The 24625-nt window shown below is 35.2% G+C and overlaps 1 protein-coding gene across 8 annotated transcripts in view; it reads right to left on the reverse strand.

The window, feature by feature from the left end:
* Window positions 1-24625, reverse strand: part of NF1 (neurofibromin 1) — a 238640-nt gene that overhangs the window by 121868 nt on the left and 92147 nt on the right. For 7 of the 8 annotated variants that reach the window (XR_009692943.1, XM_061142862.1, XM_061142860.1 and 4 more), the window contains exons 14-25: window positions 24318-24431; window positions 13563-13642; window positions 11975-12098; window positions 10446-10607; window positions 9051-9300; window positions 8428-8501; window positions 8117-8200; window positions 3073-3513; window positions 2549-2688; window positions 2155-2277; window positions 1436-1519; window positions 357-473 (exon numbers count right to left, since the gene is read on the reverse strand). Coding sequence is in view for 7 of the 8 variants with exons in the window: in XM_061142862.1 (XP_060998845.1) it covers window positions 357-473; window positions 1436-1519; window positions 2155-2277; window positions 2549-2688; window positions 3073-3513; window positions 8117-8200; window positions 8428-8501; window positions 9051-9300; window positions 10446-10607; window positions 11975-12098; window positions 13563-13642; window positions 24318-24431 (1793 nt within the window). In the remaining variant the exon portion in view is untranslated. The remainder of the gene's footprint in view (window positions 1-356; window positions 474-1435; window positions 1520-2154; window positions 2278-2548; window positions 2689-3072; window positions 3514-8116; window positions 8201-8427; window positions 8502-9050; window positions 9301-10445; window positions 10608-11974; window positions 12099-13562; window positions 13643-24317; window positions 24432-24625) is intronic. The other variant, XM_061142857.1, reaches the window with a different exon arrangement.

A 24625-nucleotide genomic window follows, 5' to 3' on the forward strand; every position in this document is an offset into this window, starting at 1 on the left:
ATGTTTCCTGGTTAAATGTATCACATTTAATTTTTAGAATATAAAAATTAGTGGTCCAAATAATTAAGACAATGACTTAATGAGGTGATCTGGGTTTTACTGTCTATAAAAATTCATTGATCAAATTATATTTCCTAGAAAAATCGCAAAACATAGCTGTTTTCCTATACCGGCCCTAAATAGGGACTATTGCTTCAAGAAAGTGCTGTATTTTGTGAGATAGCAGCTGATGGTCATAACAATGAGGCCATGAGATCCATTTTCTAAATATAATCATTTGCTATTTCGATTACACTTCGTTTTGTTGTGTGTGGGGCTTCGTTTTTTGCTTTTTATTTTTGGCAACTGAAATTTACTTAAGAAACAACTGTGATTTGGCTTCCATCAGCTCCACACCGTCTCCTTCCTCAGGCTGCAGCGGCAGACCAGCCAGGAGTGAAACCACTGCTTCCATGCTCGCCTGGTCCAAATCTCTGAGGAAAAAAAAATTTTAAGACCACAAATCGCTCAAGTTCTTACACTTCACCTTCCTCTTGAATAAACATCTTCCCAACAGACATGAACTTCAATATCTACCTATTTCATTAAACAAGTTACTCTCTCTCTCTTTTTAGTCGCTAAGTCGTGTCTGACTCTCGCGACCCCATGGACTATAGCCTGCCAGGTTCCTCTATCCATGGGATTCTCCAGGCAAGAATACTGGAGTGGGATGCCATTTCCTTCTCCAGGGGATCTTCCTGATCCAGGAATCGAACCCAGGTCTCCTGCATTGCAGGCAGATTCTTTACCGACTGAGCTATAAGGGAAGCCCTGAACAAATTACTATGAAAACCCAAATAATCAATGAGCTAATATGCAGAGCCCAGAATACAAAGACACTTCAAGTTAGGCAAAGGGCAATAATAACTTTCTACAAAGTAATCTTGGCAAAATGACTACCTTAAATTAAAAGCATGAACTGTGGAACCAAGCCTGGCCAAAGAAATATATGTGAATAGCTATTATGTAATTCATAATGTTTAAATATCTCTGATACATGGCAGTAAGTATTTATCATTAGAGCAAACTTAAGCAATTACATTTCAGAAAGACACAAAACAATTAAGTTCTTCAAATAATATCTTTATCCAATCAAAAAATAAAAACAATCTAAGGCCTTATATATCTTATTTTCCAATTGTAGACTATCTTTCCTAAATATACAACATAAACTTTCCAAACAACACTCTCTCACTTTTTACTGAAAATCTTTTAGTTAAAAAGAAACAATAAAGATTAATATCTTTAAATACTCCAAATGCAAGAGCTTGATATCCCAAAAAACAATTTCAATATAAATTAATATGTACACAAACTATAATAAGTAGTACTAATGCCTAGAGTAAACCTGCTAATATGTAAAAGTCTTTTTCTTCCCTCTCTTTTTTTTTTTTACCTTGTAAGACATTTTACATCGTCATCTGCCGCTTGGTTTGATGTCCCCATAACCCAATCTGTCAAGTATTCTACCATCTTATTCCTAAAGAATGGGAGAGAAAAAGAAAAAAGGAAACTGCTTTTTCAAAGTCACACGTAAAAATTATTGTATGACTAAAAGTGTAATAATTCAAGTAATTTGCCAAATCACTCACGCAATAAGACAATTTCATAAAAGGGATATTGCTACTACAAATCTAACAGAGAAGGGCACAAACACTAACTGGTATACTGATCTACCACCTTAGCCCTTAGCTAAAGACTTTGAAAGAAGAAGGGAACAGCAGAAGATGAGATGGGGATTAGATAGCATCACCGACTCAATGGACAAGGATGTGAGCAAACTCCAGGAGATAGTAAAGGACAGAGGAGCCTGGCATGCTGCAGTCCATGGGGTTGCAGAATCAAACAAGACTTAGAGACTGAACAACAACAATGCTATCAGTTGGACACAGAATCAAATTCTTAGTTCAAGTGTAGTATAATTTTAGAAAAAGGGAGCACTGTCATGGGCACAAAGCTTTGGGAAATTTACAATGATCTTAAGGAAAAAAACACACAAAAATACTTTTCTTCCACCTCTCCCACTTCCGATGATAACCAGGTACCACTATTTTTCTGTACTTCACTAAACATAGCAAAATTTACAAGACTTTATTTTGCTCTTTGAGAACTCACCTGAATTTCATCTCTTGACAAAATGAGAGGTCATCTCTCCTTGCCATCATTACCTCGACTAACTGACACAGTTTCGTTTTTATTTGAATTGCATGGACCATATTTCCGAGTACACGAACATATCTATTTAGATACAGAAGCATTTTTTTTAAAAAAGTGATCAGATATAAATGAAGGAAAAGGTTTTCTAATGCTTTCACCACTAAGTAAAATGATTAAATGTAACCATAAAAATTGTAAGATTTTCATTTTGCTCATACGAGAAGATATATAACTTCTAATTACCTTACTATCACACCCTGATTTGGGTGCAAAAAAGAAAAGGATGGCAAATTACTTTACTGCTAACTACCAATGCCAATGTGTGCCTGCCACACTTCAATAGAATGCCTACCTGACCAGATTTAACATCATTGTTTCAATGCTGGCTTGCCCCAGATGTTCAGAGCTGCCTTCGGTATGATTATCTAGTAAGTTCTTCATTATAGCTATGGTTTGCTCCACAAACTGAGTATTGGTGTCAGTCAGTAAAACCTATACAAAGAACAAAACATTGGGAATTGATTGATTTGAGAATCAATGCACAGCAGACAGACCATAGGTAAATGTCGTACACATGAAGAAATACACCCATGGGCACATATTCAAACAGGCACATAGATACACACAGATGCTCATATCCATTACCAAGACATTGTTAACCCCAGGCAAACCCACACACCACAGTCCCTACAAAGCAAACTAATTCCTGAATTAGATGATTCTCCTTTTTGCAATGTTTTTATCTATCTTTTTAAATTATAAGTGAAAGTCCATGCCAGTATAAAAATTAAATAACCTAAAAGAAAAAGGCTTCATTATTTCAAATGAGTCACTATTTACAGGAAAGGGTAAAAAATAAAACAGAGAACACTTTACCTGTCCTTGGGAGTCAAAAAACTTGCTGATGGTATTCTTCAGTTTGTTAAAGAGCATTGGATAAAGAGCGGGACTCAATTCTAGACCCACCAGATCCTTAACATTGGTCCGTATTTGAAGTCCCACTTTCTCATGGTTACAGACCATTAAGGACAGCAGCCGATCCATAAATTTGCTGACAGGTGTATCTGCATTTCCCTCTGAAGACATCACTGAAATCATGGAACCCTTGCGTTCACTGACAGGGCCCATGGGTGGGCTATAGGTTGCTAAGCCAGAATTGCTTCTCTGCTGCAGGCACACTCCCCCAAGGGCACAAAGGAAGCCAGTCATGTTGATCCATTCTTGTAGCGAGTCCGTGTCAGACAAATCTATGGATCCTCCTCCACTCACATGAGACATTCGCCTCTTAACAATGGTCTTGTGAAGGCTTTCAGCAGCCTAAACACAAAATTTTTATGGAAAGCATGAATTCAACCCAAATTGGTGGAGAGACTTGACAAATTACTTTTTATCCAACATTTCTGTGACAAGAGAACAATTTTTTTTACATTTAAAAAAATCCAAGTCTTTGCTCTGCAATTTCTAGTCACATCAAGGTATCTCACTGCTTGAGGACAGACGAGTCTAATTTACAGAATTGAAGGTAGTAATACATGGATCCAGTATCAGATACAGAAGGTGGTGATGGACTGCAGTTCAGAAAGGAACATACTTTCAAAATATTTGCTTATTATCAATTTCCAGACACAGAGGCAATATCTGTGCTGCTTCAAGGAATATAAGCATTTGAAGGTTTTTAACCAAGTAGGGTTTGCATTTAATAACTTAATGACTGCCCAAGTTCAAAAACTCTGGATCCAGCTGTGTGAACGCTGTACTACTATTAACATAGATTCCCACATGACGAGAGTAACCAAGTGGAAAAACCACTGAATATAGAAAAGAATGTAATGAAGGAGTATAGAATGATAAAATCAACAGAAAAAAGTAATTAAGAATTTGTAATCTGACAGAGGAGGAATCTTCCAGGAATTCTGATCCTTTCAGTTTATGGAGTAGAGATGAGAAAGAACACTCTGTGGGTGGCATAAATTTTTCCAATTCAATTTCCCTTATATACTGCCTACAAGCATAATAGTCATCTTACTATAGGGGATATATCAACCTAAGGAAGCAACATATTAGGAACAATCTGTGATATGAATGATGTAGAAGTACCATTGCATTTACTTCATTATGTTTATTCTGTGGGGAAAATGACCTCTCATGAATGATTGCTTTGAATGTGGAACTCTTAAAACTTTGCCATTTCTTACAGCACATGGATTTACTACAGCTGTATCTAGTATTAGGGTATGGCTACATATCTCTGCTGTCATGCAGCACACTGTCCCTTTTAGGCCCTACATTACAGATATTTATGCAAGCTCCCTGGTCAGGAATTAAGAGAGTGGGGTTCACAGGATGGATGATTTAATGTGTAGCACAGTGAAAGAACCATTGGATACTACATTATACTTTGATAAAATAAAGTAAGCCTAGATCTTGAATTTAAGTACTTTATGTGATCTCATTTTGACTAAGAGGTTGGTTGGGCTCAAGATAATGAATCAACTTCACACCTTCAACAATATATGCAATAATGAGTCATTGGTATCAGACACAGAAAGTCCACTGAAGAAGAACTTGCAGACTGGCTTATAAGCAACAGTAGGGTAAAGCATATATATGGGCTGAATTTACATAGTGAGATTATCAAACCCCATCAAGTGACTGGATTTTTTAGAAGCAGAAGGATGACTGAATCCTTAGCATATTGACTACATATGGGTTGCAGCACAGCTGAAACACTGTGGTTGGTATATACGTGACTTATTTCTTTTACTGATAAAGCATTTGGATCCAGCTCTTCTTAGATATCTCCTTAATCTGGTTTCAGGTCTTCAGCCAAGTGTTCGTACTGAACAGACACTGTACTTGGCACTGATGTTAATTAAAGCATTATGGAATAGCGTATTAGCAGCTAAGGCTCAGCTAATAAGCAGCTCTTTTGCATCTTTATTAAATACTTATCTTCCCACTGAAAATAAGAAAGAGGAAGAAAAGCTCAGAAGACCAGCTCCATCACATTGTACACCTGCAGCTGGTCTTCAAATAATAGTGAAACTCATCAAAATGGAGGCAGTGATACTGAAATGGATAAGCAACTTACACTAAGAATGAAATATATACAGCAGCAGCTTTCAGACACAACAAAATCCAAACAAAGAAGTTCTGACAAAACTGCCAACAGTGGTGAATATGGAAGCAGTGGTCCTGGAATCAACAGTGAGCATAATAATGGATCTACCAATGAGGTGATTTCTAGTAATGCAAGACAGTCAGCTGGCAGCTCTGCCAAGAGGTCAGTCAGAAGACACTGCAGAGCTGAAGCCCTTAAAGAAGATCATGCTCAAAATCCTCTTAAAAGTAGTTGTGATACAGATCTTTGAAACAGAAAGTCAAGCAGGCCTTTGCTTAAGGGAATTCCCAAGGCCTATTAGCAAGCAATGAAACAGGAAAAGACCTGCTTTTTAACAGAGTCAATGCCATCAGTAGATAACCAAACACAAATGCTACACGCCTATTCACACCCTGAAGATCCAGAACATGTTTCAGAGGAAATGAATGCTGCCCAACAGCACAGGCATCCCAGGAATCCTGCAGGATCACACACAGGGGACTTTCTTGGGAGACGACTGGAAGTAGGTTATTTGCTGCTGGCAATCCAGCATCACTGCATTTAGCTTCAGTACCACGACGGGCACATGGCTGATGATAAGCTAAGTGCAGATGATGTCAGCTGTGGTAGATTTCAGATTAGTGCAAAATCAGAAAAAAATATGGCTGATTTTGATAGTGAAGAATCTGGATGTGAAGAGGAGCTAGCTCAAATTAATTCATAGGCAGAGCTATATCTCACCCCTAACAACATCTTGCTACTGTAGTATCCATTTACCATAAACATCTTAGTCAAGGAACTATAATTCATAAACATCAATTCAACAGCTACTCCTTTAATTAACTATTAGTTAATTTGGATATTGCCTGCAAGAAAGGAAACATCTTGTTATGGAATACAATCCAAGATGATGATGCAACTAATCTTTCTGAAGGATTAATAAATAAAGCAGAGAAACTTCCTTGGTATGTTGGTTTACCAATAGACAGATCTAAACGAGATTCATTGAAGGTTGCTCAAAAATTTAGGAAACAACAAGTAAATAGTAATTTTAAAAAATTTTATGCATCTATAAGATCAGCAAAGGACACATTCAAGAATGTTCGTAGCAGCACTATTCAAAATAACAATATTGTAATATCCTTCAATTAAAATAAATAAACAAATTAAAAAAAACACAAACTAGTCTTTGTATAACTGTCTGATGCCAAAAAGGTACAAAAAGGAAAAATTCAATTCAGGACTGTTGAATAAATAAAATATTGCAATAACAAAAAGTGAACTAGAATTGCACAGAATAGTGTGGCTGAATCTCACAACATTATGTTGAGTGAAAGAAGCCAGATACTAGAGTACACTTGTATTGTTCCGTTCATATATGTTTAACAACAGGATAATGGTTAGTTACTCTTGGTCGTTAGTGACTGGAAGGAGCACAATGAAAGCTTCTGAGATGCTGGTAATGATTTCTTTCTTGATGTGGGTGCTGACTGCTCAAGTATGTTCATCTGCTAATATTTTGCACTGTCACTTCAATTTACACATATTTTTAAATGTAAGTTATCCTACAATTTAAAAAAACGATGTGAAAGATGCAAAGCAAGTTTAACTAAAAAAACCCAAACTTAAGCTTATCATATACATTTTTAAGGCACCACTAACATATTTTTATCATAGACTAATACAGTCAACACAGAATATCGAATTTCTTTTTAAAAGCTTTGATTTACATGAATAAATCTTGTAAGCATTATGCCAAGTGAAAGAAATCAATCACTATTGACCACACATTGCATTATGCTATTTATATGAAGTGTCCAGAACTGGCAAGTCTACTCAGACAGAAAGTAGCTTAATGGCTGCTGAAGGCCAAGGGCAGAGGTGTAGAGGGAGGTTAGGGAATGACAGCTAAAGGGCATGGGTTTTTATTAAATTGTGGTGGGGGCTACACAACTTTGAACATATTAAAATCCACTGAATTATACATTTTTAAACAGGTGAATTTTTACAACAAACAGCCACAAAAAAAAGAAAGCTTTCATTCTAAAGCCACATGTCCCTCTTCAAATAATGATATTAGGTGCAGATTTTTGCTTCACAGAAATGTAAGTTTTCTTATTCTAATTAAGCATGACAAGAAAAAAGACAATGGGAGACTAAATGAATTTTTCTAAAACATGTAATAATGAGAACAATATGACCATTACAAATCAAACATACAGAAATATCGATTGTTAATTTCCAGGGTAACAGATGATAACAGTTAATGAGTAAAACATTCAAATTTTAAAGTTTCATTTAACCTATGACTCAATCTTCTGGCCACCAGATCCCTTAATTAGAATACCTAATAAAACAGTAAGACCTAGTGTTTCAATTTTAACTCTTTTTCTCTACTTTTGTCACTCCTTTCCTGAAAATTCTGTGAAATACTCTCATGGAGAAAGAGAAAGAAAAGAGGGGAAAGGAATGATCTCTATCATAAATCATCTCTAGTTCAGAACTGTCCAGTATTTCTGCAACGATGGAAACATTTAATATCTGTACTGTCCAAGAGAGCAGTCAATTTCCACACGTGGCTACTGTATGACAGAGAAATTGAATTTTAACTGCATTTAATTATAAGTGAAATTTTAATTTGACTAGTGTCTAGTGGCTACCATTTTAGTGCAGGTTTAGATAAACCACAACTAAACCATCAGTCTTAAGACATCTACATACTTATTACACTAAGAGTCACTCACAAAATATTACTAAAGTGTATGCAGTACATATGTTTAGCAGATCCATCAACAGACAAAATCAACTTCACAAACTCACCTGGCCATCTTCCATTTTGGCTTTTGGGTAGTTGAGGATTAGTTTTGTAGCTTGTTCCCACTTTGCATGTGTATCTTCCCAAGCCTAAAATGAAAGCAATTACCACTTGAAAGCAACCTTAAACCTAGAGCTAAAAACCAATCAGTAATAGACAGGTCTCAAACTTGGTGTATATTATAATATCCTACTTATAATATGCACACATCGTAGATTTGCTTCAAAAGCTATTCCTGGTCACATGCACAAAACACAAGGCTTCTAAAATTGCAGGTGGGGGCCTGGAAAGGATATTTCTGTTGCTAAGGACACACCTCAGTGTTTCCTGCGGTGGGATGCTCAATTCGCCGTAGTAGCGCCATCACTCTTTTCTGAAGTGCTGCTCTTCCTAAGCAAAGACAACAGCAAATCAGCCTATTGCACTTACGAGCCCTGCTTGCCAGTGGAGAATGTGGCAACCCCAACCCAAAAGGCAGAGGAGGAGGAGCGGAGTGAATACTTCAAATGGTAAAGCTGAACACTTCCTTTTACCAGCCTCACAGGAAAGGGGTATTTAACGTGGTCTCCACAATGTCCTTGGCCTAAAATCACTATTTCTACCTACACTTACTCATAACATGTGCTAATGTTTTTGAAACTTCACTATATACAGCTCAGGCAGAGTAAACTGTATAATCTGTAACTGAAAGCAATTTATACTCTCAGTTTTTAAACAAATGCATATGGCATATTAAAAATTCAGTGAGAAAACAACTTATTCCAAATACTATTTACTTTCACCTTACCTTGTGAAAAAAAGGATTTCAGGCAAGGTATTTGAATGAGCCCTCTTAACTTAAAAGAAGTATTGATCTTAAATACATTCCTATGTTCCTAGAGTACTCAGGTATGTGATTCAAGGTAGACTGAGTAAAAAAAAAAATTATGCATGATTTACCTGTTGACATCATATTGCTAACAGAGGCAAATTCCATGAATGTGTTATAGTTGGGCAAGAAGTTGTGTACTGACACTTCATCCACCCCACACCGGATATCTGCTTCCTCACAGAGGTGACGAAAACAGGACATGGCAACCAGAACAGCTTCAGTGTCGGGGCTCCACAGGAACATATACAGGGCCACTTCTAGTTTGGTCTGGGCTTGTCGGCATATTGGTGGGGTTCCACTGCACCCTGCTGCACTATCCTGGTGGGATCAAGAGAGGGAGGCAAATATTTGCAACTTACATAATTTTATTTACAAAATCCAATAATTCAACAAGCTGTGTACCACAGATGTCTACATACAATAACCCACAAGAGCTTTTCCCCTTTAACCATGACAGAATTTTTATACCTCAAAATATCTTGACTGAATGAAAACTCAAATTATTTGGACCAACATAATACTAGTATCTGTTCAATTTTTTCAGATTCCATAAATACAGATTAAGTCTAATATGAACACAAAGAAAATATGCACAGTATAAATCTACTCAATGAAAAATATAATGCACTTCTCAGTCACTCAAAAATGAACGAAGAAGAGGAAATAATAAGAAATTCTATCCACCCAGAGGGAAGAAATTAAATAATCATACTGCAAACTGACTGAAATAAGGACATGAATAAGAATTAAACATCACTGCATAAGGTATATTGGGCTCCAGATAACATATTCTCAAAACACAAAATAGAGAAATTCTCATTTATAAAACGAACATGCAAATTCTGCAGTTAAGACCAACAGAAAATACCACACTATTGAGTAGTTGTTTTCCTTTGACTGAAGATTATATTGTAAAATAGGGATTAAAGAAAGCTTTGGTCTGCAAAAGAAATTCTTCTATAATGATCTGACATTTTCAATAGTATTATGATTTATTTTTAAAGGGAATTATGGACATAAAACTCATGAAAACACTTAATGCATAACATTAAGCAAAATCCTTTTTTTCCCCAGTAAATCTGTACTTTTTTTAGTTGATAGAACTTTTAAACTTCTGGGGTACGAATGATCTTTCTTATGGGACAGAGAGTTATAATAATTATAGCTATCAGTTATAGCTTTTAAGAGTCAAATACTCAATCCAGTGCTATTTACACATAATCTCACTTAATTCTCGCAACAATTCTGCAGCAGAAATTATCATCCCCTTTTGAAGTTGAGGAACTGAGACACAGATAAGTTAGTAACTTGCCTGAGTGTCCACAAAGAGCAGAAACAAAACTAGACACTAAGCAGTTCTTTATTATGTTGTATTACCTAGTTGAAATTTACCCAAGTTAATTCAGAAAAAAAGTACAGAGCACAGATGATGATACAAGAAAACTACAAAAGAAGTCCTTTACCATGGATGAATTTCCTTTCCCCTTCCTGAGAGAGGTTCCAGGAGCACAAGTACGTAGTAATTCGTCATGATCCATGGACATTTGACTGGTATTTCCACTTGAAGGAACATCACATCCTACTCCATAAAAGAAGAGAAAGTGACAGGAACTTCTATCTGCCTGCTAGAAAGGAAAAATAAGTAAGCCTTTTCAAAGCACTGATAGCCAAGAGAAATAAATACTTACATGAGTTGCCTTTCTGTTTGAGATTATCCTGGAAAACCTCTCCTTCCCATTCCTACTCCTCCTCACACTGAAAAACATTCTCTAGAAACTCAGTAGTACAAATAATGTTTCCTCAATATCTCTGAAACTCCTCTCAGTTTTCCACTCTTCAAATACTCAGAATCAACAGATCTAGAAATGTAAATTAAGATTTCTAGGTCTAACATGGATACAAGTTAAACACCAACAACATAAATCTACTACACAAAAAATATAATGTACTTTTTAGTCAGTTAAAAACACCAAAGATTTCCTCTCATACAATATGGTCAGGGTAACTGGAAGTTGACTCTTTTGAGATTAAATTCCTCTGGACTAGAATTAACACTGGTATATATGCTAAGTATGAGTGACTTCATTGACCGGAGGACAAGATTCACTACTGGATTACTAATGCTTGCCCTCTGGAGAATTATACTATAGGCAAGGGCATGAAACGCTGCAGTCCAATCTCGTTCCTTATCTTTGGCATAATGCCAAATTCTACTATAATAACAGATGAAGGTAAGCCAGATATGAATAAATCCAACTCACCATTAGCTCATTTCTAAACAGAGAAAACTGAACAAGCCGCATGGCACACTGAAAGCACATGCATTAGACACATTTAAGATTTCCCACAGATTTCATCCATTCCAGAAACGGATAGAAATTTATTGAATCAAGTACTCCTAAAACTATGCCATAACAGAACTTTTTAATTGACCGATTATAGAAGCTTCATGTTAAAAGAAACTTAAGGCTCTTCTCTAGTCCCCAAAATCCTGTCACCAGGCTTCAATAGTTCAGAATCAAAACTTTTCACTCAACCCTAAGGAAGAAAACTTCTGATATCTTCAAGAGGTAATAACTTTCTCACAGAAATATAAATAAACCTAGATTTATGGCCCTCAATCTCTTTCCTTCAGCTTCTTTATATATATAGATAGATACCATTCTCTGGACTAGCCTAGACATTGGATTCAAGTCTTATGTATGAATCTGAGAGCAGAGACAGCAAATGTTGTTTCTCAATCTTCTTTGATTGTGGAGGCCCCACTCCTCCTAGGTCTGCCCCAAAGAACCCTGCGTAACTCATCTAGACTTTATCAGGATTGAGGCTTTAAAGGTAACGGCTCAAAACAATTTTTACCTGAAGTGCTGATTAGTCAGCCACTGTCTTCTGCATGTACATTTCCCTTGAAGACGCTAATAAACATTTCCTTAATCTCTTTTCATTACCATTCCAAATATTCTTCCATTTCAAAAGATGTCATTTTGCTTACCTTATTTTTAAGAAGAAATTTATTCCTGCAGATCAAAATTTCCCGCAACCATTTGAGAATTTCTGTGCTACTGAGCATTTGATGACTAGTTAATTTCTTGCAAATGTAAAAAAGCATTTGTGAGCTGCAGAAACAAAGTTCACTGTTACCAGCATTGCCAATAAAAAACCTAATACAGATAAAGTCAGTATAAAAGAATGGCATTCTCTATTAATGGACAAAGTTTAGAGAAGCTTATCTTCCTTTCCAGGATTTATTTTAGAGAAATGATTATCAAAATGTTAATAGCACTATAATCAAAGGAAGTATACAGATTACATTAAAAAAAAAAAAAGTACTTCTAAGCCCCCTTCTCCCCCAACCACTTCATCCATGCATCATCCTCACAGAGGACGCAGGAAAAATTACAGATCAGGTGTACAGCACAGACTGTATGTAAACCTGGTGCTCTAGAGCAGGGGTCGGCAAACAACTGCCTGCAGGCCAAATCCAGTCCATCATCTGCCTTTGCAAATCAAGTTGTAGTGGAACATGGTCACATTCCACTCATTCATTGTCTATGGCTACTTTCCTGTCCCAAGAGCAGAAGTAGTTACAAAAGAGACTACCTAGCCCACAAAAACTAAAATATTGCTGACTTGGCCCTTTAGAGAAAAAGTTTGCTTATTTCTACTCTAGAGCTGCACTGTCCAACACAGTAACCACAAGTCAGCCACATGTGGCTACTGTGCACATGAACTGTGGCTTGTCTAAACTGAGATGTCCTGTAAGTATGAAACACCCCAACTTTTGAAGACTTTAGAAAAAAGAACATAAAATATTTTATTAATAACTTTTATATTGATCAGTGTATTAAAATATTATATATATACTGTTTATTTTTGTAATGTGGCAACTAGAAAAATTTAAATTACATATGTGATTCACATTACATTACTATCAAAGAGCACTGCTCCAGAATCTAGGATTTAACTCAGCTGCCAAGTGACTTGGTGTACCCACTTCTACAAGATAATAACAAAACCTGAGGCTTACACACTTCCATTTTCCTCAGTGTGTTACCTCTAGGCTCACTGAAAGGTAATAATTCATATAACCAAATAAATAAATTATAAAATTATATATACATATAATTTTGCCTTCTAAGCAGATATTCATTATATTAATTTATCTACAAAAAACACCAGTATTATTGAAAACATGAGATTATAGTTTAAAAAACTGAAATAAACTATTAATATTTAAAACTTTAACACTCTAAGTTTATAAATGATAAAAATCAATTTAAAACACAGTTTAACCACATAAATATTTGAAATAGCAGAAGATATACCAAATAATAGTACTTGTGGTTGGGTAATGAAATTTAGCACAATTTTTAAAAATTTATTTTCTAATTTGCTGTGACAATGTTCTTACAGTTAAAATAAGAAATAACCTAATAATTTCTAGTCAAATAAAATACAAAATCATAAAACATCTGGCAGTATAAGTGAATAAAGTTAATAAATCAAGTATATAGAGTTAATATTTAAAGACAAAAAAAATTTTAAATTTAAGATGAATTAAAAAATAAGGGTGCATATACCTAATTTCCCAAAATGTTTCTACAGGAGCATCAGGATTCCACAAATCAATGCTATCTAACTGATGAAGAACCAGCAGAGCCTGAATTTTTAAAAAAAGAGAGAGAGAAGACTTACTCAAAAAAAAATTTGGTAAACGTAACACTGAAGTATTTATTTTACAAATACTAACAATACTGAGCTACTTAATTATAGCCTCAACATGCAGTAAAAGGCACAAGAGAAAAGCTCTGAAGAACCCAAATCTCTAGGGATTATATATACAAAATGAAGTCACTTTATTCCTCTCATTGTTACTTTAAATGGCATGTACACATAAGTTAAATACTGATGAATTCAGAATAGCAGTATACATGTGTAAAAACTGCTTTAAGACACACATAATATGATTTCAGTAAGTATCAAAGAACTCTATGGAAAATAAAATTAACCCCCAAATAAGGAGAGCTCTCCAAAACTAATATACACAACATTTTACTTCTAGGTCACAAGTTAAAAGTAGAAGTCATCTTGTTTGCCACAAATTCTTGGAACAGAAAGGTCAAATTATTTTTCAAAAAGGAGAAAGGGGGAGGAAAACAGATTTTGCATTGCATAGAGATTATTCATCCTAAAATATTTCAATTGACCGTAGAACTGAAATGGATTTGGCTCACAGAACAGGAATATACAACTAACACACAAAAACACTACTATTGAATAAATCAATGCCATCGAAAGTACAGAGTAGAACTAGAGTCTTCCTTCAAACCAACCCTATCTTAACTTCAACACGTGAGGTTCACAGTGCTTCCCCCAGATGCACATTACTGAGCCTGTACATTCCTCAGTCCTTGGTCAGCTCATTTGGAGATTCTTTACTCCTCTTTAAAGCTTTGTATTAAAACTACAATGAAACATTGTTTGGAACACATAATGAGAACTGATTTCTTCTCTTAAAATCAAATCAAATGAATAAACTGCAAATAGAGCTGCAATGATAACCTGTGCAAATAAGCTGCAATGATAAGCTGCAATGATTCCCTTTAAATTAGGGGGAAAATATGTAAATTTCTAACCTTGGACAACTTTATAACTCCAAAAGCTATAAATGGTATAAAGATCAGACCTATATTATCTTATTTCAAATACTTTCACTATAATTATTTTGAGATATTTACTAAAAATTGCAATGCACTGTAAGAATCTTCAAAAATTATATGTTATACCTCATATCAAGGAAAAACAGCACAAATTAACATTTAATTTTTGTCTTAACGTGCAAAAACTTAGTACTATTTACTGACATTTTTAGTTTAAGTGGCAAATTCTCTAACATTTTAACATTTTTTTTTAATATTCAAAGAAAATCTATTAGCCTTTTCTCTCCCTCAGTGGTTATTTTCCTTTTCATGTTTCTTTCTATTTTAAAACTTTCCACATATAATTTTAACAAAACTATATACACAGTATACTCATTTGACATTTCATAATTTTCCATATTGTTATGTGACCTGCATGGTTTAATGGATGCTTAATAGTTCACCAAATTGAAATATCGTCCTCTTGTTATTGAATATGAACATATCCTCTTACTAGTGAATATTTAAATTTCCCCTTATGTTCTATTATAACTAAGAGCAGTAACCATAAATGTGTACAGCTTTTTCCTTTTCATTTATATTCACAGGATTAAAAAATTACAGGAATGGAATTATTTGGACAAAAAAAAATGACATTTGTATGGCTCCTGCCAAATACTGTTAAAGAGCTTTCCAAAAAGAATGCAAAGAATACACTTGTTTATAGAACCAACAGCAATGCACACATATATTAGTTTGGTACAAAAGTAACTGTGGTTTTTACATTGTTGAACTTTGTTGTTTGACATTAGAATACATTCTTAAAAAAAATGTGGTTATGTTACACATCATTTTAATGTGCATTTCTTGCTTTATGTTTTTTTGCTAATAACATTACTTGCTATTGATATTTATTTTAGACTATAGAAATGATGTTAGACAAAAAGCAAATTTGAGTTATTATTTTATTCACGTTTAAAATGGGTTGTAAAGCAGCGGAGACAACTTGCAACATTAACAATGCATTTGGCCCAGGAACTGCTAATGAATGTTCAGTACAGGGTGGTTCAAGAAGTTTTGCAAAGGAGACAAGAGCCTTGAAGATGAGGAGTGCAGCGGGTGGCCATCAGAAGTTGACAACGACCAACTGAGAGCAATCATCAAAACTGATCCTCTGACAACTACATGAGGAGTTGCCAAAGAACTCAACTACTCTATGACTGATTGGCATTTAAAGCAAATTGGAAAAGTGAAAAAGCTCTATAAGTGGGTGCCTCATGAGCTGACTGCAAATAAAAAAATCATTTTGAAGTGTCGTCTTCCCTTATTCTATGCAAAAACAGTGAACCATTTCACAATCGGATTGTGACATGTGATGAAAAGTGGATTTTATACAACAACCGGTAATGATGAGCTCAGTGGTTGGACCTAGAAGCTCTCAAGCACTTCCCAAAGCCAAACTTGCACCAAAAAAGATCATGGTCACTGTGTGGTGGTCTGCTCCCTATCTGATCCACACAATTTTCATTTTTCTTTTTTTTTTCCACACAGCTTTCTGAATCCTGGTGAAACCATCACATCTGAGAAGAATGCTCAGTAAGTCTATGAGATGCACCAAAAACTACAACATCTGTAGCCAGTTATGGTCAACAGAATGGGCCAATTCTCTACTACAATGCCTAAACACACGTTGCACTACCAATGCTTCAAAAGTTGAACAAACTGGGCTAAGAAGTTTTGCCTCATCTGCCACATTCACCTGACCTCTTGCCAAGCAACTACCACTTCTTGAAGCAACTCAACTTTTTGCTGGTTGCTTCCACAACCAGCAGGAGGTAGAAAATGCTAAGAGTTCATCAAATCCCAAAGCACAAATTTTTATGCTATAGGAATAAAAAAACTTATTTCTCGTTGGCAAACAAGATCGTAACGGTTCCTATTTTGATTAATAAAGATGAGTTTGAGCCTCGTTATGACAAGGAAGCCTGCTATGCTACAAGCCAGGGGTCGCAAACAATCGGATGTGACTTAGTGACCAAACAACAACAATAATGATTTAAAATTCACAGTCCAAAACCAAAGTTATTTTTATAAAAACTTAATACAAGCAACGAGTGTCTAACAATGAGTGCTGAAACATTTTTGGCAAAATAAAGCATGATAAATAATGAAGTAGTAAATCTTAAATATATAGTTTGATGAGTTTTCACAATAGTATATATCCCATATAACCAATGCCGAGACCAACAGTATCGACACTCAGAAGCAGCCCTTTGCACATTCCTTTCCGGTCATCAGCTCCTGACAAAAGCAGCCACTGTTCTGACTCCTATCCCCACAGATACCTCTGCCTGTCTCTGAACTTTATGTAATGGGAATCATACAGCATGTTCTCTTTTGTGTTCGGCTGTTTTCACTCAACATCATGTCTGTGAGATTCACTCACGCTTTGCACTTAGCAGTAGCTTATTCTTTATGCATTGCTGTAATCAATGGAATGAAATAATCCAAATTATTCTCTATTCTACTGTTCATAAGTGAGCTGTTTACAGCTTTTTGGGATACTATAAATTATGCTATTAATATTTTATATGTTTTTTGGTAAACATGTTTGTTGGATACACACATAGGAGAATTGCTAAGTTGTATGTTTAGCTTTTGTAGATACTGCAAACCAATTTTTAATGATGGCTATACTAATTTATTCATTTATTAGCAGAATATGAATAAAAACAAAGTACAGTTGACCCTTGAACAATGAAGAAGTTAGGGGTGCTGACCCCCCCATGCAGTAAAAAAACTTACATATAACTTTTGACTGCCCAACAAGTTAACTACTGATAGTCTACTATTGACTGGAAGCCTCACCAATAACAGAGTTGTTAACACATATTTTTGTATGTCACATGTGTTACATACTATATTTTTACAATAAAGCTAGTAAAAACAAAATGTTACTAAGAAATCATAAAGAAAATACATTTGAAGTGCAGTCCAGTATTGATCAATATTGTAAGTTTACTTCATGTTTACAAGATGCATCAACTTTTTCTGTAACAATGATGGCATCTTCAATAGTGTAATCCTTCTGGGCTTTCACGATGTTCCTTTTACTGGGGTTCTCTTCTATAGTGTCAACAATCCTTTCCATAGATTACCATGTGTAATGAGCCTAAAAAGTCCCTATGAACCCCTGATCTAGAAGCTGACAAGAGACATGTTTTGGGCAATGAGACCACTCTGACATCTTCAGTGTTAAACTCATGGGGTTCTGGGTGGCCAGGGGTACAGTCCAGTATTAAAAGAACTTTAAAAGTCAGTCCATTACTGGCAAGATGCTTCCTCACTCCAGTAACTAAGCATTGATGGAACTAATCCAAAAAACGATCCTCACTGTGTAGGCTTTCTTGTTATACAACTAAAAGACTAGCAACTGGTATCTATCTTTTCCTTCCCAGCCTTGGGAGTTAGAAGCCATATGTTATAGATTAGGGCAGTTTTGATCATGCTGTATTTGCACAAAGCAGTAGAGGTAAGCCTATCCCTTCCTACCTTAAATCCTCGTGCTTGCTTCTCTTCCTAATAAATGTCCTTTGTGGCCTTTTTTTTTCCCCTAGAATAGGGCACTTTCATCCACATTATAAACCTGTTCAGGCTGATATCCTTTTCCAGCAATAATTTTCTTAATGGAGTCTAGGAACCCATCTGCTGCCTCGTTGTCAGAAGCTGCTTCTCCTTCATCTTGACATTTTTAAAGCCAAACCTCCTTCTAAAATTGTCAAGCCATCCTTTGCAGGCATTACATTCTCCAGCTTTAGATCCTCCACTTTCCTTTTGCTTCAACTTGTCACATAAGGACTTCACTTTTTCTCAAATCATGCTGAAGTCAATAGGTATACCTATCTTACAGCAATCCTGCATCCACATAAAAGTAGTCTTTTGAATACGAGAAAGACATTTAATAAAAAGGACAAGGTTTCATGCCTACTGGAGTAGTTGCAGCAACAGCTTCATGAATTTCCATTTTTCTCCCTCAACAGTCTGTATATTGGATTCATTTATCTTGAAATGGCAGACAACCACAGCTACAGCTCTCAATCTATAGCATATATCAAACAATTCAACTTCTTATAATGTCATGACTTTTCTCTGCTTTCATCGCTAGTGCACTCTGTGTAGGTCACAAGGTATTATTCAAGGTTTGGTACTGCACCAAACATGATGAAAAATACATGAGAACCCAAGAGATCACTTTTTGCTGATATACAATTTAGTGGGAGAGATAAGCTTCTCAGAGAACATTTTAAGCAGATACTCATGACACTTGAGCTCACCAAAATAGTAACAAAACAGATATGAAGTTATTACAGTAGTATAGTATGTACTATAGTTAACGTTATACAACTAGGATTTTTTATTTTTTGGCCACACCAGGTGGCACATGGGATCTTAAATTCCACGACTAGGGATCGAACCCAAGACCCTGCATTAGAAGGGCAGAGTCTCAACCACTAAATCGCCAGGGAAGTCCTCTATGCAATTATGATTTAATATTGCATCTTTACGTTTGCTTACATTTCTTTTGACTGAAAGACACCAAGTACAGTCTGTAAGCTTTTGTAAATTTTAACTTTTTATAGTAGATTTATATATATTTTATGTAGTAAATGATATTTGGATAAACAACAAGGTTTACTGTATAGCACAGGAAACTATATTCAATATTCTGTGATAAAACAGTGGAAAAGAATATTAGAAAAAGAATGCATATATGTAAATTGAATCACTTTGCTGTATAGCAGAGATTAACATATTGTAAATCAAATATATTTCAATTAGTGAAAGTCAGTCAGTCGTGTCTGACTCTTTGTGACTCCCATGGACTATAAGGTCCATGGAATTCTCCAGGCCAGAATACTGGAGTGGATAGCCGTTCCCTTCTCCAGGAGATCTTCCCAACCTAGGGATCGAACCCAGGTCTCATGTTGCAGGCAGATTCTTTATCAGTTGAGCCACAAGGGAAGCCCAAGAATACTGGAGTGGGTAGCCTATCCCTTTTCAAGCAGATCTTCCCAACCCAGGAATCGAACCCAGGGTCTCCTGCATTGCAGGTGGATTCTTTACCAACTGGGCCATCAGGGAAGCCAAAAAAATTTTTCTTAATTTTTGTAATACTTCAATTAAAAAAAGTAAAAAGGTATAATAAATGATCCCCCAAAAACGATAATAACTGGTAAGCAGATATATTATATGCCATGACATACCTTTTCTTAATTGTTTTGATATTGCAAAGCCAGCAATTCACCTGCAGGTTTTTTCAAACTGTCACAAATACACAAAAATGTTTCCAATATGTCCAAAAAATCTGCATATAACTGGACCTGCATAGTTCACACCCATGTTGTTCAAGGGTCAACTATATAATCACTTGATATTTCATAAAGCTTTCTGTTATTTGCTATCTAGCTTAATTTCAATGTAGTGATAAAAAATTCTGAATGATTGAATCCTTCAGAATTTATATGACACTTACTCAAGATATACTAAACATCCCACATGTACTTGAAAAGAAAGTGCACTTATTGAATGTAGTTCTCCATATGTGTCAAATAGGTCAAATTTGATAATCATGTTTTTTAAATCTTCTATCCTTACTATTTGTTTCCTGGCTTATTCTATCAGATATTGAGAAAGGTATACTTAAGTGTCTCGCTATAACTATGTATGTCTATCTGTCCTTTTACATGTTTTTATATTATATATTTGGAAATTTTATGTATTTTTGCTTTATATATTTTAAATCTTTGTTATTAGACTCACATGAAGTTTTATTTTTTTAATGGATTGGACCCCTTTGTAATAATAAGATGTGTCTCTTTATTATCCAACAGAGAATAACCTAAATACATAAAGCAAATATCAACAGATATAAAGGGAGAAACTGACAGTAACACAATAATAGTAGGTGATTTTGACAAATCATTTACATCAATGGACAGATCATCCACACAGAAAGCCAATAAGGAAACACTGGCCTTAAACGACACATTAGACTAGATCAACTAACAGATATGCAGAAAACATTCCATCCAAAAGCAGCAAAACACACACTCTTTTCTAGGTGTACATGGAACATTCTCCAAGATAGATCACATGCTAGACCACAAAACAAGTCTCAATAAATTTAAGAAGACTGAAATCATATCAAGAGTCTTTTCCAACCACAACACTATGAGACTAGACATCAAGGAAAAAATAAGGAAAGCACAAACATATGGAAGTTAAACAATATGCTACTAAACAACCAATGGGTTATTGAAGAAATCAAAGAAATAAAAAGATACCTGCAGACAAATGAAAATGAAAACACAATGATTCAAAATCTATGGGATGCAGCATAAGCAGTTCTAAGAGGGAAGATCCCCCTAGTTCTAAGAGGAAGCCTAGCCCAGGAAACTAGAAAAATCTGAAATAAACAAGTTAAACTTAAACCTAAAGAAATGAGAAAAAGAACAGACAAAACCCAAAGTTAGTAGAAGAAAATCATAAAGATCAGAGCAGAAATATTTAAATAAAGACTAAAAAAAAAAAAAAGATCAATGAATCTAAGAGCAGTTCTTTGAAAAGATAAAACTGATAAACTTTTAGCCAGACTCATCAAGAAAAAAAGGGAGAGGGCCTAAAATATAAAATCAGAAATGAAAAAGGTGAAGTTGTATTTCTGGCACCACAGAAATACAAAGGATCATAAGAGATTACCATGAACAGTTACATGTTAATAAAATGGGATACTCTAGGGAAAAAAAACAAATTCCTAGAAAGGTACAATCTTCAAGACTGACTCAAGAAGAAACAGAAAATATGAACAGACCAATCACCAGTAATGAAATTGAATCAATAATTTAAAAATTCTCAACAAACAAAAGCTCAGGACCAGATGGTTTCACAGGTGAATTCTACCATTTAGTGAAGAGCTAACACCTATCCTTCCCAAACTATTGCATAGGAAGGACTGCTTCCTCCCTCATTCTATGAAGCTACCATCACCTTGATACCAAAATGAGACAAATATTTCACAAAAAAATTGTAGGCCAATATCACTGATGAACACAGATGTAAAAATTCTCAACAAAGTATTAGCAAAAACTTAGCAAAATACATTAAAAGGATCACACACCATGATCAAGTGGGACTTATTCCAGGGATGCAAGAATGTTTTAATATCTACAAATCAGCCAATGTGATACACCACATTAACAAACTGAAAAATAAAAATCCTACGACCCTCAAATGACACAGAAAAAGCTTTTGATAAAATTCAACATCCATTTGTGATCAAAAACAACTCTCTGGAAAGTGGGCATAGAGGGAACATACCTCGACAAAGGCCATTTACAACAGACCCACAGCTAACATCATGTTCAATGGTGAAAACCTAAAAGCACTTCCTTGTAAAATCAAGGGAACAAGACAAGGATGCTCATTCTTGCCACTTTTATTCAACACAGTTTTGGAAGTCCTAGTCACAGCAATCAGAGAAAGAAATTAAAGAAATCCAAATTGGAAAGGAAGATTAAAACAGTCACTGTTCACATATGACATGATACCATACATATAAAACTCTACAGACAACTACCAAAAAACTATTAGAACTCATCAGTAAATTCAGTAAAGTTACAGGGTGCAAAACTAATATACAGAAATCTGCCACACTTCTTTAACTAATTATGAAATACTAGAAAGAGAAATTAATGAAACAATCCCATTTACCATTGCATTAAAAAAAAAGTTATATACCTTGGAATAAATCTACCTAAGGAGGCAAAAGACCTATATTCCAAAAGACTAAAAGACACTGATCAAAGAAATTGAAGATAACACACATATTGACAGATACACTATGTTCTTGGGTTGGAAGAATCAATATTGTTGGGATGACTATACTACCCAAGGCACTCTATAGATTTAATGCAATCCCTATCAAAACACGAATGGTATTTTTCAGAGAATCAGAAAAAAATAATTTTAAAATTTGTACGGAAACACAAAGGATCCAAAAAAGCCAAAACAAACTTGAGAAAGAACACACCTGGAGGAATCATGCCCCCTGACCTTAGACTGTACTACAAAACTACAGTCATCAAAAAGTACGGTACTAGCACAAAACACTGATCAATGGAACAGGATAGAGAACCCCAAAATAAATCCATGCACTTACGGTCAAACTATGACAAAGGGGACAAGAATACACAATGGAGAAAAGACAGGCTCTTCAATAAGTGGTGCTGAGAAAACTGGACAGCTATTTTCCTTACGTAAAATAAGGAAATTAGAACATTCTCTAACACAATACATAAAAATAAACTCAAAATGGATTAAGGACTTAAATGCAAGACCAGAAACCATAAAACTCCTAGAGGAAATATAAGCAGAACACTCGTTGACATAAACGGTAGCAGTATTTTTTTAGATCTGTCTCCTAAAGCAAGGGAAGCAAAAGTAAACAAATTGGACCTAATTAAACTTAAAAGCTTTTGCACAGCAAAGGAAACCATTGACAAAATGCAAAAACAGCCTACTGAATGGGAGAAAATATTTGCAAATTATATGACTGATAAGAGATTAATATTCAACATACATAAAAAGCTCATACAATTCAACATAAAAAAAAAAAAAACCCCAAACAACCCAATTTTAAAAAATGGGCAAAAGAACTGAATACACAGGTTTTCAAAGAAGACATACAAATAGACAACAGGCATCTGAAAAGATGCTCAACATCACTAATCATCAGGGAAATGAAAATCAAAACCACATGAGATGTTACTTCACACCTGTCAGTATGGCTATCATCAAAAAGACCACAAATAACAAATGATGGCGAGAGCATGGAGAAAAGGGAACCCTTGTACACTGTTGGCAGGAAGTTAAATTGGTACAGCCACTGTAGAGCACAGTATGGAGGTTCTTTAAAAAACTAAAAATAGAACCACCATATAACCCAGCAATTCCACTTCTGGGTACATATCCATAAAAACTAAAAACACTAATTAGAAAAGATACATACACCCCAATGTTTATAACAGTATTATTTACAATTCCCAAGATATGGAAACAACCTAAGTGTCCATCAATGGACATATGAATGTGTCTTTATATACATGAATGTATAAAGATGTGGTGTGTGTGTACATACACACACACAAACACATACGTACAATAGAATACTACTCAGTCATAAAAAAGAAAGAAATGTTGCCATTTGCAGCAACACAGACAGACTTGGTGGACATTATGCTATATGAAGTAAGTCAGAGAAAGACAAGTACCATATGATATCACTTATATGTGGAAACTGAAATATCCACAAACTAGTGAATATAACAAAAAAGAAGCACACTCACAAATACAGAGAACAAACTAGTGGTTACCAGTGGAGGGAGTTCCAGGGGTGGACAATACAGGTATTGGGGAGTGGAAGGTACAAACTGCTGGATGTAAGGTAGGCTCAAGGATGTATTGTACAACATGGGGAATACAGGCAATATTTTGTAGTAACTCTAAATGGAAAGTAACCATTAAAAATTGGATAAAAAATTCTTAAGGAAAAAATTTTTAAGGAATAGACTTTTAAAAATGAGAATCTACATAGTTACAATGCTACATTCAAGAGCCTAGAATTCATGTTCCCCTTACCTCCATGGCTTCCTGAGCAATCTCTGGCATGTGTGACTGAGGGACCAGTTGGACAAGCCCTGTAATTAATTCTGCTGTACTGCCTTGGGTTTCAGGCCCCTGTTTTCTTGGATTCTGCAAATAAAAAAGCAAATTTCAATTAAAAACAAAATTATAGGACAGGGGCCGAAGGGTGGAGGGAATGGAGACTGACTGCTAATGGGTTTTAGGTTTATTTTTGAGGTGATAAAAATGTTCTAGACCTAGACAGCGGTGATGGCTACACAACCTTGTATACATACCAAACCCCAATGAATTGTCATTTTAAA

Source organism: Dama dama, chromosome 5, assembly GCF_033118175.1.
Source record: "Dama dama isolate Ldn47 chromosome 5, ASM3311817v1, whole genome shotgun sequence".
In the NCBI taxonomy this organism is placed as follows: domain Eukaryota; kingdom Metazoa; phylum Chordata; class Mammalia; order Artiodactyla; family Cervidae; genus Dama; species Dama dama.